At 39.1% G+C, this 17,580-nt stretch overlaps 2 protein-coding genes across 9 annotated transcripts in view; one reads left to right on the top strand and one right to left on the bottom strand.

Annotated features, from left to right (window-relative positions):
- LOC147337013 (protein NLRC3-like) overlaps nt 1-17,580 on the top strand; it is a 504,309-nt gene that overhangs the window by 71,055 nt on the left and 415,674 nt on the right. The window contains exons 2-4 of one of the 8 annotated variants that reach the window (XM_086287158.1): nt 13,991-14,046; nt 17,135-17,260; nt 17,345-17,446. The exons of 5 other annotated variants lie outside the window; for them this stretch is intronic. In XM_086287158.1, coding sequence (XP_086143284.1) covers nt 17,172-17,260; nt 17,345-17,446 — 191 coding nt within the window. In that variant the 5' untranslated portion in view covers nt 13,991-14,046; nt 17,135-17,171. Of the gene's footprint in view, nt 1-7,441; nt 7,465-12,573; nt 12,581-13,990; nt 14,047-17,134; nt 17,261-17,344; nt 17,447-17,580 lie in introns of all 8 variants that reach the window. 2 more of the 8 variants (XM_086287164.1, XM_086287163.1) reach the window with 2 other exon arrangements.
- Nucleotides 1-17,580, bottom strand: part of LOC147337026 (uncharacterized) — a 76,409-nt gene that overhangs the window by 20,677 nt on the left and 38,152 nt on the right. The gene's annotated exons all lie outside the window — the stretch shown is intronic.

The following is a 17,580-nucleotide window of genomic DNA, read 5'->3' as shown; positions in this document are numbered from 1 at the left end:
TAATTTTTGGTAAAGAAACTGGTGACAGAGTTGTAGGCTTTTTAAAGTACTATTAGCTAACCATTTGAACTGACTTTCAAAGCTGATTACCTTTTAAATTGCTGTGGATCAAAACCTCCAGTGGGAAGGCGGCCATTAGAAGAACACGCACCATTGAACCTGAAAATAACAAAAACAAACAAAAAACAGAACAATATATAAGAGTCCGGTAGGGTAATAAATCTCTTCTGAAGCAATATAGTTATTTTGGATGAAAAACAAAACATTCCTCTAAAATATATATACTGACATCAGCAATCAACATCATGATTGTAATTATTTCCTTTTTAGTACATCTACTGCTGTTTGCATGTGTCAAGCACTACGACTGTATCTATGCATATAAATTCACCATATATATCCAGCAAAAATGTTTTGTTATAGGAAAACAAACAAAGGCATTCAATCAGAGGTGAGAAATTAATTGGGAATATGAATTATAGGTGAACTATTCTTTACCTACTAGCAATCAAGCTTCTTTAACCAAGAAGCTTGAAATATTTGAATGTAAAATAAAATAAATAAATAAATAATAATAAAAATAACATGATGTAATTAAAATGCACAACTTACATTAAGGAAATCTGCATTTGTATCCACAGGCTAAAAGTAAAACAGTAAATGTGTTAGTGATAGTACAGGTATTTGTAAAAAAAAAAAAAAAAGAGGCAGTAACTGTGACGCTTCTAGTGGGATGCTAAATGCAGAGATTTATATTTACAGTATAATACTGCATGTACGGGTAGCTGTGTTGTGAACTGTAACTGAATATTAGAGAATCTCAGAGAAATTAAATGTATTTATTTTTTGAATTTATCAATCATAAAACCGTCTGTTTTGAAGGCCTGTTACGATAACGACTTTTTGTTGGTCGGTATATTGCCCCATAAACAATTGCGACAAGTTATGTCATTGTCATTTTAAGACCATTTTATGTCTTTGAATGTATAATCATAATATAACACCATAATAATGCAAGATCTACACACTTTCAATTGACAAACCAACATCTAATTCTTAAAGTATTTAGATCATTGAAATTAGGAATCAAAATATTAGATACCTTAAAAACTTGAATAAATAGTAAGTTTTCTAACAAATAGAAAACAATGATATTTAATGTTATTGTTTTGTTATCATTATATTTTATTTTTGTAAATATAATGGCGGATAAATTACATCATCAACAATTATTGAGGTCATGTACATGTATTGTGTGTTAAGTCGATATATCGATTATTGTGATAGGCCTACTGTTTTGGTATCATAACGAGCTTGTCAAACATGCATGACCACTAAACAATGTCTAAGCAGTAGTATTGGTCTGAATGACAACAAACATAACTAGTGTTTTGGAAAACCTGTTAGAAAACAGTTATTTCAATAATTATGATTAGCATGTGACACAGACACCGCATAAAAAACTACAACAACAAATACTTACTTTAGGAGGATGGGGGAGGGCAGCATGAGGTTGAGACTTTGACATCTGTAAGAAACAAATTCATGTATTACAAACAAGTCACTTAAAAATACATTAATGTGGCAGACTGTTCCCTGTTCAGATGCAGTGTATAAGTACAATCAGGGCTGTCACAACAATGGGGTGGGGCCAAGTGGCTGCAACCCTAGGTACAATGTGCAGGTATATATAATTACATATAATATATGTGAATAAAGCAAGAATCTGTTTAGGTTAGTCACTGTGCTGACTGATGTTTGCTAGGTTTATATGATTGCAAACTGCACAAAAACAACAACAGCAACAACATTAATGACAATGACAAACAAAATTACTTACATTTATGTAAATCTCACATTAGGAAGATCTGCATTCGATTTCATGGGCTGAAATAAATAGGCAGAAACATTACTGCTAAAAAAAATAAAAAACAAAAACTCTAAAAAGCCTAAAAATGACTTAAAAAGCAAGGAAATGTGGAACATTGTAATTAGCGAACATTAATAAAGCATAACTGTTCTTTGTTTCTAACCTTGGTAAGTACTCTGTAGCCAGAAGGAGAGGTAGGATTTCTGTGAAAGCCAAATTAAATGTGAATAGGCTTTGATAGTTATTGAGAAGGCAGAATAATAAGAAAAGGCAAAAGTACGTCACAATATAATTAATTAAGTTACATATTTTGATTACCAAATTATGGAAGCGTGGAGCTGCCACCCAGGCAAAAGAAAAATAGAGCTGTATCACGTTATGACGTGAAATGTTTATTGTTCTAACATTATGCTTTTCATGTTTGTATAATATAATATCACGTTATTATAATATACATAATTGTCACGTTCGCACAATATTGTACGGACGTGATAATTTTGTACATTTTTCGTACAATGTTGTTCAAACATGTTGTTCAAACATGATAGTATATTGTTAGAACGATAAACTTTTCACGTTATAACGTGATATACTTATATTTCTCTTTTGCCTGGGTGGCAGCTCTACGCTTCCGTTCCAAATACACGAGAATAAAGTAATATTATATGGGAAAAGGCACCTGCTAGCTTGATGATGGAGGCTTCTTAGACTGGCCACCCGCCTTGGCTTCTTGTCGCCACTCCACGAAATAAAGGTCCGTTTCCTCCATGCCGGCTAATTATTCATCCTCATTAAAATCTCGTATATGTTCAGTTGGCAGAATTGAGAATTTTACATCTTCCAACCACTTAATTAACGCGAACATAATCGGCTTGTTTCTTCCCGTCTCCTGTATCCGGCCGTTCCTCTCGCTGTCAGATTTCGCGCCTCAGAGACGTCGTTATTTTTCAAAAAAAAAAAAAAAAGAAGAAAGAAAGAAACAGCAACAACTACTAAAGAGAGTTTTTGCACGTTCATTGCACATTTGTGGGAATGTTTAAATATTTAATTTTTATTAATTACTTTTCATTATATCTTTATTTTTTAAACCACCATGGCAATGCGCATGCGCATACACTCCTGCACGCAAAGGGCTTTGGAGTTGACGTAATGTCGCAATGCATTGTGGGAGCGCAGCACCATCTTGGCAGGTCACGAATCAAAACAAGATTGCTACGAACCATTCTGAAACGTAGCTCAAAAGAAAATGACGGTATAGAGACAGATTCTGTCCAGATGCAAAGAGACGGTACTTGATTGTTGAAATGTGGACCCGTATGAAATATAGCCGTGGAGTAGAAACCCTGAAGACCAAACCGCTATTGACTTAGCATGATCTACTCTCATACCTTGTCTGTGGAGTCAGAGCATACACGGCGCACCAATTTCGCAATTATAAATCTCTGGAGGCGCACATCCAATTCACCAAGGACTGGGTACAAGATTTGGCTATTTTTAAGCCTCCACGTTGTGAGTACGCCGTCATTCAAGCAAAGGTAAGTCAGCTTGAGTACTGCGAGTAAAATGCGTTTGATTCCCCCCAGCATTCAAATTAGTGCTAGCAAAAATTCATTCGTGAGGGGGAAATTACAGTGAGAACATGTAGAGGCTCTGTTAGAGGGATAACATAGTGAGTTCAGTGCATTGATGTGACATTGTCCTGAAGGATTTAGTTATTCTTTATGGTTAAAGAAATTGCCCTAATTAATTCATATTTATTATAAATAATCCTAATTACACATCTTGCACACAAGAATTTCACTCACATGTGCTGTACCAATGTACCTGCACATGTGATGTGACAATAAAAAGTGATTTGATTTGTGATTTGATTTGATTTGCTTCCTTGTTTGTGTCCTGTGTCACTAAAAATACATTCATTACATACTTTAGGTTCATTTTTTGCTGATAGGTTTCTAAAAAGAAACATGCAGATTTAGAATATAACATGCAGCGTTCTATAGATGGATACATAAAAACACTTTATTTGTTACATTTATGATAAATGGATTTGAAAGTAAATAAAACACATTTGTGTCGGCCTTGGCTTATTAAAGTTCTTGTCTTTAAATGAACTTTGTCTGTGTGTGCTTCAGGTCCTGCACTCTTAAAGACTGAATTGCAGCATTGCAGCCACAGGTCATCGTGAGCATCACAGGGAAGGTTGAAGCCACCCACTGCAGCTGTATGACTAGAGTCGTGGAGACTTGCAGCCATGTCACTGCTCTTCTGTTTAATGTAGAAGCAACAGTGAGGATCTGTGGCACAAGGACTGTTACAGATGAACCTGCATACTGGGTTTTGCTGGGTAATATGACCAAGATACAGCCAGAGGTTGGCCATAAGATAGACTTCTCCTCTTCAGCTGCCCAAAAAAAAGGTTCTTGATCAAAACATAAACAGACCATTCGTTGTGACAGGTAAAAGAAGCCATCCTCAAAAAAGAAAAGTTCCACCTGCTACTGTGGAGGAGTTGGATCAACTGATGGGACAATATTTTTCCAAGCATAGTTCTGTTCTGAATAACCCATAATGTTTTAATTTAAGGGGCCATGTAAATACTTTGCATTTACTGAATATGTACTTACTAAATACCACTGTTCAAAAGTTGAATAAAGAAACAAAGAAATGTTTGCCTATTTTTAATTAAAAGCACTTTGTCGAACATCACATCAGTTACAATGTAGAAAAAATGTTATGTATAGTTTACAAATGACAAAATGTTCACATAAAATCATGACAGCATTTGTATAATATCACCCACTACTAGCATTCTGTAATTTACTGTCTCTTTTGAAAACTTATCACTACATAAACAGCACAAGACTTAAGAGTATTTAACAAGAGCATTTTTCCCTGGTTTTACTACCACACTGGGGCACATGTTCACCAAAACGCAGCAAACCTTTGCCATCTTATCCAGGAAGGTCACCTTTTTACCCTCACATGGAAGAAGTAATCTGATTGGCATGGTGGTATGTAGCATGTAGTTTGAAGCAGGGATTTCGTAGTGCCCCATGTGTAGTGTTGGAACCCAGTCAGGATTTGTTTCATTCATTTCATAGGCTGGTTTGTTGCAATAATGCCAAATAATTAGCAACTCTATAAATAGAAGGTAGTTCTGCATGTTTGTTCTAAGTTTGTGCTATGATCTCAGAGCGCATTGAAAATAAAATTAACAGGCTATAAATAATAATATGAACTTATTTAGAACTTACCTGAATGAAAATACTGGAGCACACCAACAGATATCTGTGGCTGGTAGAGAACTGAATATCAGCCTGTCTCGCAGCTGCTATCCAGGCTAGACGCCTTCTTTTGGTAACATCCAACACATAAGCTCCCTCATGATGTTTCCAGGTGAGGAAACAATGAAAAGAGAGCCTGTTTTCAAGCTTATTCCTTTGTCGGTAGTGCAATCTAACATTACAACCGACCACACAGCAAGCATTTGTTTGGCCTGCTAATATGGCGCCTTGACCAAAAATCCTGGCTACGCCCCATCCCGTAAGATCACGCTCCAGAGCCCTATTAACGTACGGATCTAGAAAGAAGACGCTGCATTTTTAACTCTGAGGTAGATGGAGAATGAGCCTATTTCCAAAACAGTGGAGTGTGTTCCTTTAAGTACTAAATTGTATATATTGTCAAAAACTAAAGTGTACATAGCAGTTGTTGTATCTTGTTTACTGTATCACTGACAGATAATTTCAAAGTCAATGAACGCTACATTATAGTGAGATATTGTGTAATGTGAAATACTGTAAGCAAATGAATAAACAACCTAATTCGTGATAGACCTTTGACTCTGTTTTGTTTGAATCCAACTGTTTTTTGCAGATGTGCATAAAACATGTTACTTTTAGTATTGTTATCATTATCATCATTATTGCACTAAATATATTTTAAATAAAGGATACTTTGATATACATTCTACTGTAAGGTTGGAAATGTATTTTCTTCACCCTAAAATATGTTTTGAAATGTATTTTGGTTTGAAAGAAATATATTTTCAATTTCAAAAATATATTTTTTTGGAGCATCACAAATACAAAATATATTTACCATATATTTGAAATATATTTTGGCCAGGAAAAATGTATTTTTTTACCGTATGGGCCCTCTTTCCCCCACTTAGCCGTCTTTGGATTACGGACATATTTCCCCATTTGTATGAAGCTGGACTCTAAGGAGGAATACCTTAAAAGTGAACTTTAAAAAGAAGAGGACCAAAAAGGACTTTTGCACAGAAAGATCACAGCATTGATTTATTATTTAATTGTGGGCATTTATGTTGTGTGTTGTATTAATTATTTTGTTCCATTTCCCCTTTCCTCCATTTATTCAATATATTTTTGGTACAAGATATTGCAGTCTTTGGTCTCATCATTCACACCATCTCGGCTCCATAAAGAACTATTTCTTCTGCGCGTCAGTCAGTAAACTCATCCATTGAAATAAACTAGTCCTTAAATAACTTTGAGTTACACAGTGGCAAATGTAATAGAGAAAGACACAGGGCCACCTGAAATCTGTCGTCCTATCTGATTCAAAACCAACATGTAGGAGAATCTGGAATCTTTGATTTTGAGTTAAAAATAAAATATGGGTAAAATGCAGAAATGTTTTTACTAACATGTACTAACAGAGACTTGGAGGAGAGAGACCTAATGTTTAATAATCCACATTTCACTGCTTTACTCTTTGGTTCAGATGTGGATAATGTATTGTTCTTTCTTTGTGATTGTTTATGTTTAAGTTGTTTGTTGCTGGTTTTTAGTTTGTTTTTTGTCTGTTTGGAAGCTGACACAGTCTCTATGGAGATGGGTTTTTGGGGGGGTAGCAGGAGGAGAGAAGCTGCAGAGAGGCGTGTAAGACTGCAACTCTGCTTCCTGGTCCCAACTCTGGATAGTCATATTTTGGGGGGTTTAATAAACTACTACTGCATGATGTAAAGCTGAAGTATTACACAGCTTTATGAACCTCCTGTTATCCTGGTAGACGAGTACAGCAATAAATCTTTTACTTGAACATCTTCTGGCTCCAATAAGCTTTGAAATGTGACCATGAAGTTAGAGACACACTGACTGAAACCCACAGCTGTGACTGTGGATCACATCCACACACAGTGTAGCTGCTGTCTCTGTGTGAGGTCTGTGTATATATGTATATATTTATGCTTATATTCATATTCTCTTATTCCCCTTTATTTGATATCCTAATTCTGTGCTGTGTAAAAGTTTGTCGGTGTTCTGCTGCTACAAACTGGATTTCCTGGAGGATAAACATGAGGGATTCATAAAGTTCTATCTCTCTGTTAAAATCCCCCAAAATAAATGAAATGTGAATTTCAGGCAGACGTGTTTTTAAAAGAGTCTCTTTAATGGAAAAATGTGTTTTTAAAACCAGCCAATAGGAGCGTCTGTGGATATCAGCTGAGGCTGAACTCAGGAACACCATCACATATAAATACACAGAATTAAATCACTAGATAAAAGACGTCATTAAATAAGGATCAAATCAACATGTCAGAGGTCAAAGGTCAGTCAGAAGAGGTGTGGTTAAACACTGGCAGTGCAGTGACCTAATGCAGTTTGGTTACCGCCACGGGAAAAGCCCCGCCCCCTCTGAGCCTCCGCTGTGTCCTCAGCACATCCAGGAGCAGCAGGTCAGAGGGGGCGGGGCCATGTCAGGACTTATTTTAAGTAAAATTTAAAGTGGAGCGACGGCAGGAGTCACACAGCAGTAACCAGCTCTGCCTGCCAGGGTCAAAGGTCAAACAAGTCCTGCAGCTGACCCACACACAGACTTACACTGATCCACAGAGAGTGATGAATCCACACATCACTCGGCTGGAGGAAGCTCGGTTTCCACACCGTCCAATCAGAAACTAGTGTTGACGCTGAGACCCGTCTCTGTAACAGGAAGTCCATGAACAGGCAGACCCTCTGCAGCAGGCTGACCTGTGACCTCTGAGACAGAGGGAGGAGTTTGTGTCAGCAGGGGGCGCTGCAGCATCGCCTGAGAGCTTTAAGAACAACAGCAATAAACAGGAAGTGAAAGTCACACTTCTGTTGGTGTGCGTTATCAGCAGACCCCACCCTCTGCAGGAAGCTGAGATAAGAAGCAGCCAATCACAGAGCAGAGAGCATGTGACTTCCTGTTCCTGCTGTTACTGTGACAACAGCTCCTGGGACAGAGAGCAGCTTTCTAAAGAGGAAAGATGCTGCTGTCACCCCCGGGTGTCATGTGACCCACCTGATGTACCGATTTAAGACTGTAAGAACAATAATAACAACATGTTTTAGTCAGGTGATCCATGCAGAGCAGATCCATGTGACCAAACACAGCTGGATCACATGTTTCCTCTCCTGGAAACAGAAAGCCTTCATGTATAAAGGCTCATGTACCCACTGAGCCCTGCTCTCAGATCTGTGAGGCTTTAACAAACAACAGTTTAAAGTCATGTTTAGCATCTTCTGTCAGTGTGGAAGGTCACACACTTTCCTGAGTGTTGAACCCTGAACTACTAGCTGTTCATGTCAGCCTGGACATAAATACAGACCTGCCTGCTGTCATAGACCCCAGCACTCACATGTTACTTATAAGTGACTCATATGTATGCATGTATATATTGTGTATATTGTGCTATTTCTTACTTAGTGTGTTGTGTCTTTGTTCCTGTTTGTGCTGCAGCACTGTAACCTAAATAATTTCCCCTGGGGATCAAAAAAGTATTCTGATTGTGATTAAATGAAAGCAGTCAGAGCAGAGGACGGTGATGTAAGGAATGGGATTTTAATCAGCCAGTCTCCTTTAACTCTCAGCATCACAAAGTAATGTGGTAACATCTGGACTGATGTGTTTACTGTCAGCTAGTTTAAATGCTGTAGGCTGCAGCCGCTGCTCTAACACTATAACTGTAACAGGGCTCAGTGCTGCTTCTAACAGTCTGAGCTGCTTCAGGCTTTATTTGTGAGGAGCACAGCAGCTTACAAACACGTGGCTGGGCCTGGACCCAAAGGAGTGTTTGTTAAAGCCTGCAGTGAATCCAGCAGCAGAATGATGGAAATGCAACACAGCAATGATGAAGAGGAGCAGCATTAAAGCCAAAGTCCAGTTCATACAGTTAGGTCCATAAATCAAATAAGGGAAAATAAAATGTTGTTGGATGCACCTGTCTGCAGCCTTAATGCTCTCTGGTCGCTATGGTAACGCGTAAACATTTCTTTCAAAATAAGACACACGACTACAACACGGGAAAAGACCCAGGGAAACGAAGTTATCGATTAAAAACCCTGAAAACCATTGTTGGATTTATATTTTATCATTGTCATTGTTATTGGGGAATATCTAACCATATATGCTCAGAGGTGTAGAACCAATTGTGTAATGATAGTAGTCTTTAAAGACTTTGTGTGACTCCAGAGTGTTCTGGCATTCACACCCACGTCCTGGGATCATGGGAGAGGTGCTACCTTCTTATTGTTTTGTGGTAGGATGTCTGTTTTAGTCTAAGTGCCTTTTGTTTAGATGAACTGCTGGACTTCCAGACCAGCAGGTTTAGGGAAGTCGTTTATGGGGTCACACTCTGACTCCACACACACACACACACACACACACACACACACACACACACACACACACACACACACACACACACACACACACCTACATAACATACAGACTGGTACCTTTGTTCACGTGTATGTTAATGAACCTATGTATGTTCATGTAACCTCAATAAAAGAACAGTGTTACGAGGGAACGGACGAGAGCGACTGTGGTCAAGCGAAGGAACGGCATTGGTCCAGTTCTCTCCCGTGCACGAGAAACATAAAGAACTACTCGTGTCTTGCTTTGCTGTGTAGCTGGATTGAACGATCCAGCGAACAGGTTTATGCTACAAACCTATCAACCATCAATCTCACACCGAGCCTCGACTCTCACGGCCCGGTACCAAACGACTCACGGACCGGTCCGTGACCCGGGGGTTGGGAACCGCTGAGTTAACGCATGAGTAGTTCAGGGCTGCACGTCATTTTCATTGTTAATATCTTTGTGAAAAGCACATTGATGTGAAAATCTTCATGAGAGTCAGAGGCCCTACAACACGATTAAAGATTCATTCAAAAGAAAATCACAAGTTATCGTCATCTTCAGAACATTTCATTAAACATTAGAGACAGACTGCTGAGTACATCTCATCTCTATCCAAACAACCTACAGTCCACAAACACATCATGAACCAGTGCTCTGGGCTGTGGTCTGTCCCCAGTTACATGGATCAGCTGGTTCCCTGGAGGTGACTGCTGCTGTGGTTTGGAGCGGATGAATAAACCTGAACTGAATCAGGTGTCCAGTTACTTTTGGTCCCTTTAAACCAGGCTGTCACATGTTCAGCATGTGAAACTCCTCCTCCTCCTCCGTGAAAACGGGTGTGGGTCTCAATCAGCCAAGGTTTTGGGTGAACCCATTGTGAGATCTAGCCCCACGCTATCATGTGATTTCCTGTGATCAAATGTCCCAGGATGTGAGTGGGCGTTAAGACGTCCATGTCCCTCTTCAAGCAACTTAAAGAAGTCCAGACGCTTTTCTTTCCAAGCTCCTTCAACAACATCATTCATAGAACAGCTTCCAGCTTCTTTTGCTCGGCTACAGTTTGGATGGATTTGCATTTAAAGATGCAACAAGACTAAAATGGTTAGGGTCAGGAGGTCAAAGGTCAGCGCTCCTGTGGGTCTGAGGGCGGCCTCACGCTGGAGAAGGATGAAGGAGTCTGACCTGAGCCAGTGTTTGACATGAACACATCAGCACTGCTGTCAGTGAGCCTAACGACAGCCGTTAGCATCATTTCAGTGTTTCAGTCATAAAAACACTTCCTGTCACTGTGGTGGTTACAGTGACATCATGCAGTTTGTGCTTTGACCTCCAGAGGGCGACAAATCAGCACAGACAGAGAGCTCCATTCAAACTTTGCTGCCATCAGGAATAATTCTTCAAATATAATCATCAGTGTTTGAGCAGTTATGATATCAGGGACAATCTAGACATGTGTGACAATACTGAACATGTCACATGACACACCTCAAACATCATGTGATCCACTCTCAGTCTGCACTTTCATTCATGACTTCAACAGGTTGAAATGAGCTTTGAAGAAACATTCAGTGAAATAAATCTTTCATGGATTCATGTGAGCAGCAGATGAACTTTGTACCAACAACATCTTCAATAACAGAGTCTGAATGAAGCTCAGGTGTTGATGCTGCTCACTGATTGGACGCTTGGTTTCAGCTCTGCTCAGTCTTTACTGCACAGGTGAAGGTAGAAAGTGTGACTGGATCTATAGACTGGAAACAGAGAAACATGCTGAACATTTGAAGCTTTGCAGCAGAAATGTTCATGTTACAAATACAGCAGAGCTGATCTGGGATCAGTGTGTTCACACCTGCAGCTACAACAAGGTTTCATGTCTCCACACGTCAGCATGTGAACTTTACTCTGACTCAGTCTGAGCAGTCAGACGGCATATTTTTAAAGTTAACACATCAGCACACACAGAGCTGAGCCCCTCCCACCTGTGCTGAGTTTCAGGTGGAGCCCCGCCTCCTTCCAGGAAGCAGCTCACCTGTGTGTCCGTGTTTAGTGTCCAGGTGTGGAGTGGAGCTTGTTGTTGGTGTGTGAAGAAACTGTAAGTTTGCTTTGTTTCCTCCTTTAACAGTTTGTCTTTAGGAACTTTACTGTTTGTTCAGCTCGTGTTTGATTTCTTCACACAACAAACTGTGTGTGTTTGTATTTCCGGTCTCTCCATTAAAGTCAGTGTGTAACGTTTTCCAACAAGGCCGAGTGTCTCCGCCATTTTCTGGGCTTGTGTGATCAGAGTCCGGGAATCAGACTAAACACACTGAATGTGGCCTGAGCTCAACCGGAGAGCCGCTGAGCTCCAGATGTTTTTATTTACACGCACAGCAGGAGACAGAGAGCGCACTTTGTAAATGAATACTTCGTATAGATGTGTGTTAGATTCAGGTTCAACATGTCGGTCTTAAAAATACTGCGTCACAAACTGTTGGCTCCTCTCCAACAGGAAGAAGTGTTACAAAACACACGAAACTGAAACTCAACTTAGAACTACAGCTAGATCTGAAAAAAGTTAAAGTAGAAATAAAAACTGCACACACAAACTAAAACTAAATTATTGAGAATGATCAATGAAATGATTTTGGAAAACTGATTAACATTTTACAGGAAATGGCCTGTTAGTGTTGTTAGTTTGGCTAAAAAAAAAAGACTGAGTCACTGCTTTCAAAAAGTTCCGTTTTTATCATAAAATCTACATTAATCTACGTCAGTCCAGCCTCTGACCCCGTAAATATATAATAAATAAAAAATCAAATATAAACTGAAACAAGCAAACTCACCGTGGAAACTAACTGAAACTAAACAGAATTAAAAACACAAAGTGAAAAAGAAATGCAAATAAAAACTAATTAAAAATTACAAAACTACAACAACCTCCTGTCTGTGGATATGTTTTGGGTGGAGGTTTCAGCCACCACAGACGTCTGCCTTCATTTGTCTGTAAGTCAGTGAGATCATTTAAAGATGGTTACATATCTGCCACAGTGTTAATTTAAAGTTCTCACCCTTTGTGTTCAGAGGCAGCAGGTGGAGGGACAGCAGAGGACTTTTTAAAACAAATTTGATTCAGCAGGTCGGCCTCTGTTAAAAATATCACGAACTGTCCGCTCAGACTGTTCACACTGAAACAAAGATGGAGGATAAAACATGTTTTACATTTCTCAGACTGAACAAACGTTACTGTATTAAGTTTAAAACACTGTTAATAAATCGGAACATTTAAAGATGCTTCAGTCACGGTTTTTATATTAATAGTAAGTCAGATGTTGAGCTTTGACATGTAAAAAGTTTTTCTTTTTTCCTGGTGAGGAAAAAAGTTTGAAAAAAATCAGTTTAAAGTTTTATATATACATATTTGATTTGTACGGGACTCATATTTTAATACTAAAGTAAACCTTTTGTCTTCTGTCTGTACAAAATACCAGATATTAAAGTGCAGATGTTACAGATGTTTATATCTATATTTTATTATGAAACAGAACAAATGAACAGTTTAGCACAAACAAACGTTAACATGTAGATATTGTACTAAACTGCAGTGAATATGAACTCAAACTTTGACTTTTACAAGATTAAACTTTATAGTGACGTGTAGGAGAGGAACAGATGAACACGAACTTTGATATTTGAATACAAATGAGTGATTCTGAGGATTTTTTTTTTCACCTCTCATCATCTTATAATATATTTGCTTATTCTTCATAAACAGTAAAAAAATCAGATCAGTGGATCTATTTTACCGTTTTAATGGCAGAATGTGTTTATTTTTGAGGGGATCACTGTATATCAGAACTGTTATAGTTTAATATTATTTCTGTACAACTGCTTCAGCAAAAAAGCTTAAAGTTTGAAACCAGGAGTTTCCATAGTGAGTTAAAAATATTTGCACAGCAGCTCCGAGAACTTTTATCAATATTTCTTTGAATCCTCTAAATTTCATTCATAGGTGTTGGACTGTTCATGATTTATTTAAACTCATAACTGGGTGCAGCAGCTGAGCTTTGACCTGTGAGCTGCAGCTCAAGCTTCTTTTATGGTTCAGTGTTTAATGTGTAAACTGTTTATCACTGCAGAGACGCCTACAGGCTATCTACTGTTCAAAAGTGAATTGTTATATACAGTGTGGCAGCTGACCTTTGACCTGTGAGCTTCAGCCTCTTTGCTGAGTGTTTAATGCTCATCTATTGAAGCCTGCAGACACACCCACATATCATCTGATTCGTTCTCAGGGTTGTTTTCTGTGTGTTGGAGTTGGAACAGAAACCTGCTCCAAGATAATGATTGATCAAATTAATATCACATAAGGTGCAGCAGCTGACCTTTGACCTGTGAGCTTCAGCCTCTTTGCTGGTGTGAAGTGTTTAATGTGACGCAGCCTGCAGACACAGACGACTGCTGACGGAGAAGAAGCAGAGGATTTTCTCTGTTTCTACACAGACCTGGTCCAGACAGCAGAGAGCTGCAGAGTGAAGACGTTCATTGGAAGAAGCTGAGTAAGTTCAACGTCCTCTTTGAATCCTGGATCAGGAAGTGAATATTTGGTGTTTAAATAAGGTTTCTGTCTTTGACTCAGTCTGCTGTCACTTTTTAGAGAGAAAAGGAGATTTTAGATTAACTGGTGTTCCTGCTGCTCCAGCATTAAAGGACAGTATAGGTGACCGCGCTGATGCCTGTTTATAATTTCACCAAAGCTAATAAACTGTTGGCTAAATTTTCTTGTTTTCAGATGTAAACAGAGGTGAGAGGAGCAGATAATAAGGATTAAATATTATGCTGAATAACTAAATTCTGCTAGTCTGTGACGTAACTCCCAGCAGCATCGCCTCATTTCTTTGACCTTGACCTAGCTAAGCTAACATGAGTTAGCTTAGCTAGCAGAGCAGCTATCTCTGCTGTCTGTCATGTGACCGAGTCAAGTGTGTGTAGTAGACTTGTTAGCATAGCTAGCAGGCTGAAAGAAGCTAGCAAACTGTGTGAACACTTTGTAAGAGGTGAGCAGTGAAGGATAAGGAGCTCCTCCAAATGCTGATAATGCACTTAACCTGAATTTACTGCTTGTTACATTATATGTGATGTTCAGTCAAAAACAATTACTTAAATTAACATTATTATTAGTAGTAGTATTAGTATTAGTATTTGTTTATTATTCATGACATGGCTCCCTACTGTAGTGGTTTGAACAACTGATCTGTGGTTATTGTGTCCCTGCAAATTCAACAATGCGCCTCAATGCAAAGCATCAAACAAATATTTTTATTATCAAGTCCTACTGGATGAATCACCGTAGCTCTGACAGTGAAGCACACTCATTTTTATTGGTAGTCACCTTGTAAGCAATGTTCCCTCTAAGCTGCGCACTGTTGGCACGGTCTCTGCGCAGAGAAAATCTGTATTGAGCACACAAAAAGAATTCTAACCTGAATTGAAATTAAAGTAAATATGTGCCGGTGTTTTAGCAAAGCGGCTGATGTGGAGTGAAGCCACGTTAATGACAACGTGTACAACCATTGGAGATGTGAGCAGGACAGACGAACAACTGACAGGAAAAGTGTGGACTTTATACCAGTTTTTAAATTGTGTTGATCGACCACGTAAAACCAGAGTTATGATAAAAATATCTGCAATGTTTGGTTTTCTTCCTGAATACTGTCGTTGTTTATATTTACTGCAGGAAGAAACGGTAAAAACTGCGTTTTATAAGGAAAACGCTCGAAAGCCTGTGAGCAAAAACAATACCAACCCCCAGCCTTTCCTATTGGTCGAAAAATGTACCATGTCGACCAATCAAAACATGGCATTTAGTTGTTAAGAAACGGAGTGACGGCGGTGTTTTGAGATGTGAGAGATTTGAGACGTTTAGAGCAAATCTTGTGTAGTTAGTGTGTAGTTAGTGTGTAGTGTAGTCAATAGTGTTGTTGTGTGTGTCAGAACAATGAGGCGACTGCTGAGTGTTACAGGTGTTACAGCAGTGAAACATCTGCTGCTGTCAGGCCTGCAGGTATCAGGCTGTTGTTCTCCTTCATCTCATAGTGGACAGAAATTATTTTTTGGAGCGGCACAAATAATTTGTGTGGCATCAGATTTGATGCAGAACAGCTGATTGTTCTGTAAATAGTTTGAAATGTTTATTTTAAAAAAAACACCTTGGCTGTAGTTTTTTGCAGTAAACAGCTGCAAAAAACTCTGTTTGCAAAACTCAGTTACTTTTTTGAAGAAGTAACTATATAATTAACTGCCCAACATTGGTCATTATTTACTGTATGTTGCAGACAGAGTTACAGACTCTCTCCCAGACCACAGACTCATAATACAAGTCAGAGCTTTATTTAAAGAAAGTTGTGTTTTCAAAATTGAAGTTCAAGTTATTTTTCCTTCCAATAGTGTTAACATGCTACAGGTCATGAACAAGATTTTCTTTTTTAACTTTCATTGTAAGTGGGCTAAAGCAGTTAATTAAAAGTAGTTTAACAGAAATGTAAACGCTGTAAATTGATTATTTTAATAAACATGTAACTTGGATGGATTCGACGCTGGCGTGACCACAGTGCACACGTCTAATGTCGCTCACAGTGGATCGCTCAGGGAGGTTGTGTGTTCGCTCAGACAAGTGAAACATTAGAGGGAACATTGCTTGTAAGTGCAAGCTTTAAACTCTCATGGATGAGTAAAACTCATTAGAAACACTGGCGAGCAGTGAGTGAATAACAGGTCTGACAGCAGCAGCAGGGACGGTGCTGTCATAGTTTAATGTGGAGTCTGTTTGAACTCAAACACTGAAGAGCAAAGAAAAGAACTTTAATGGTTCTGGGTCCCTTTGACCAAGCACTTTGCATTTTTTGTATTATGGTTTATGGTTCTGGTTCATTTACAGTCTTATTTATGCTTCTTTGAGTTTCTTATACTTCCTGTTTAGTTCCTTGATCATTAGATTCCCTCTGTGTCTCTGTGTGTCTCTGTGTGCCTCTGTGTGTCTCTGTGTGTGTTTGTGTGTGTTTGTGTGAGGCCTGATGCTCCTTTCTATATTTCCTCAGCCTGTCATGTCTCTCTTGTCTCCTCTTTCCCTCGCTCACTCTCGTCTGCCTTTCCTCCACTCCTCTGTCAAGCTCACGTGTCAGTGTTGTGTTCCTTTGTTTGCTGTTTTATTGTGAAAGTCTTGCATTCTTTGTTCAGTGTGTTTCATTTTTCCTGTGAAGGTTCTCAGTCATCCAGGTCATCATAGTTTAAGGAGCTTGGAAAGAAAAGCATCTGGACTTCTATAAGTTGCTTGAAGATGTTTCGCCGTTATATTTGGGTCCTACCCTGTCTGCATTATGCAGCTAGTTCAAGACCAACATTTTTCTAGTTTCCCAAACAGTGAATCAGTGTGTGTCAGTGAATGCATCGTGTGTGCTTCAGGCTCCATCTAGTGGACTGATAGCAGAGCAGCTGATGGCAGCTTCCTCTGCCTCACACTGCTGTCTGACTGCATCCAGCTGACACTGAGATGAAGCAGGAAAGAAGCAGCTGATATTTGGACAGCACACATGATGAAAGGAGGATTTCAGCTGATGTGCACATGAATGATTTGTGTTTCCTCTGCAGGTAGAAAGTGTGTGTGAGCTGATGTGAATTGAGCAGCATGGATCAGTGTGAGGACAGAGAGGAGGGAGTCCCTCCCTCTAAAAGCACTCTGTGTGGGGAACATGAGAGCCAGACCAAAGCTCAGAGGTGAGATGACCATCTCTAACTGTCCATGACTCTTCTCCATGTCACAGCTCAGCACTCACATCACTGCTGCATCATTATTCACAGGAACCAGCCTGGACCTCCACCCAGCTCTGTGTCCTTACAGAGTGACTGGTCTGCTGGTCGTCTCATTGATTTTAAATCCCAGCCTGTGTCTGCTGCAGAGAGGTGAGCTGTTAGCAACATGAACTCTTTGATGTCAGTTTATCTGATTTAAATGAACTGTTTGATGTTTCCTGGTCTCTAAACTGCATCTCAAAGGAAGTCACTGAACCTTTATTCCTTATTTCTATCAAACATGT

This window comes from Aulonocara sp. 'chitande type north' Nkhata Bay, linkage group LG3, assembly GCF_057382095.1.
Source record: "Aulonocara sp. 'chitande type north' Nkhata Bay isolate Kocher_YH1m ecotype deep benthic linkage group LG3, A_spYH_male_GT1.1, whole genome shotgun sequence".
Lineage (NCBI taxonomy): Eukaryota > Metazoa > Chordata > Actinopteri > Cichliformes > Cichlidae > Aulonocara > Aulonocara sp. 'chitande type north' Nkhata Bay.
The sequence above is the reverse complement of the archived record's forward strand: the minus strand, read 5'-3'. Positions and strand labels throughout refer to the sequence as shown.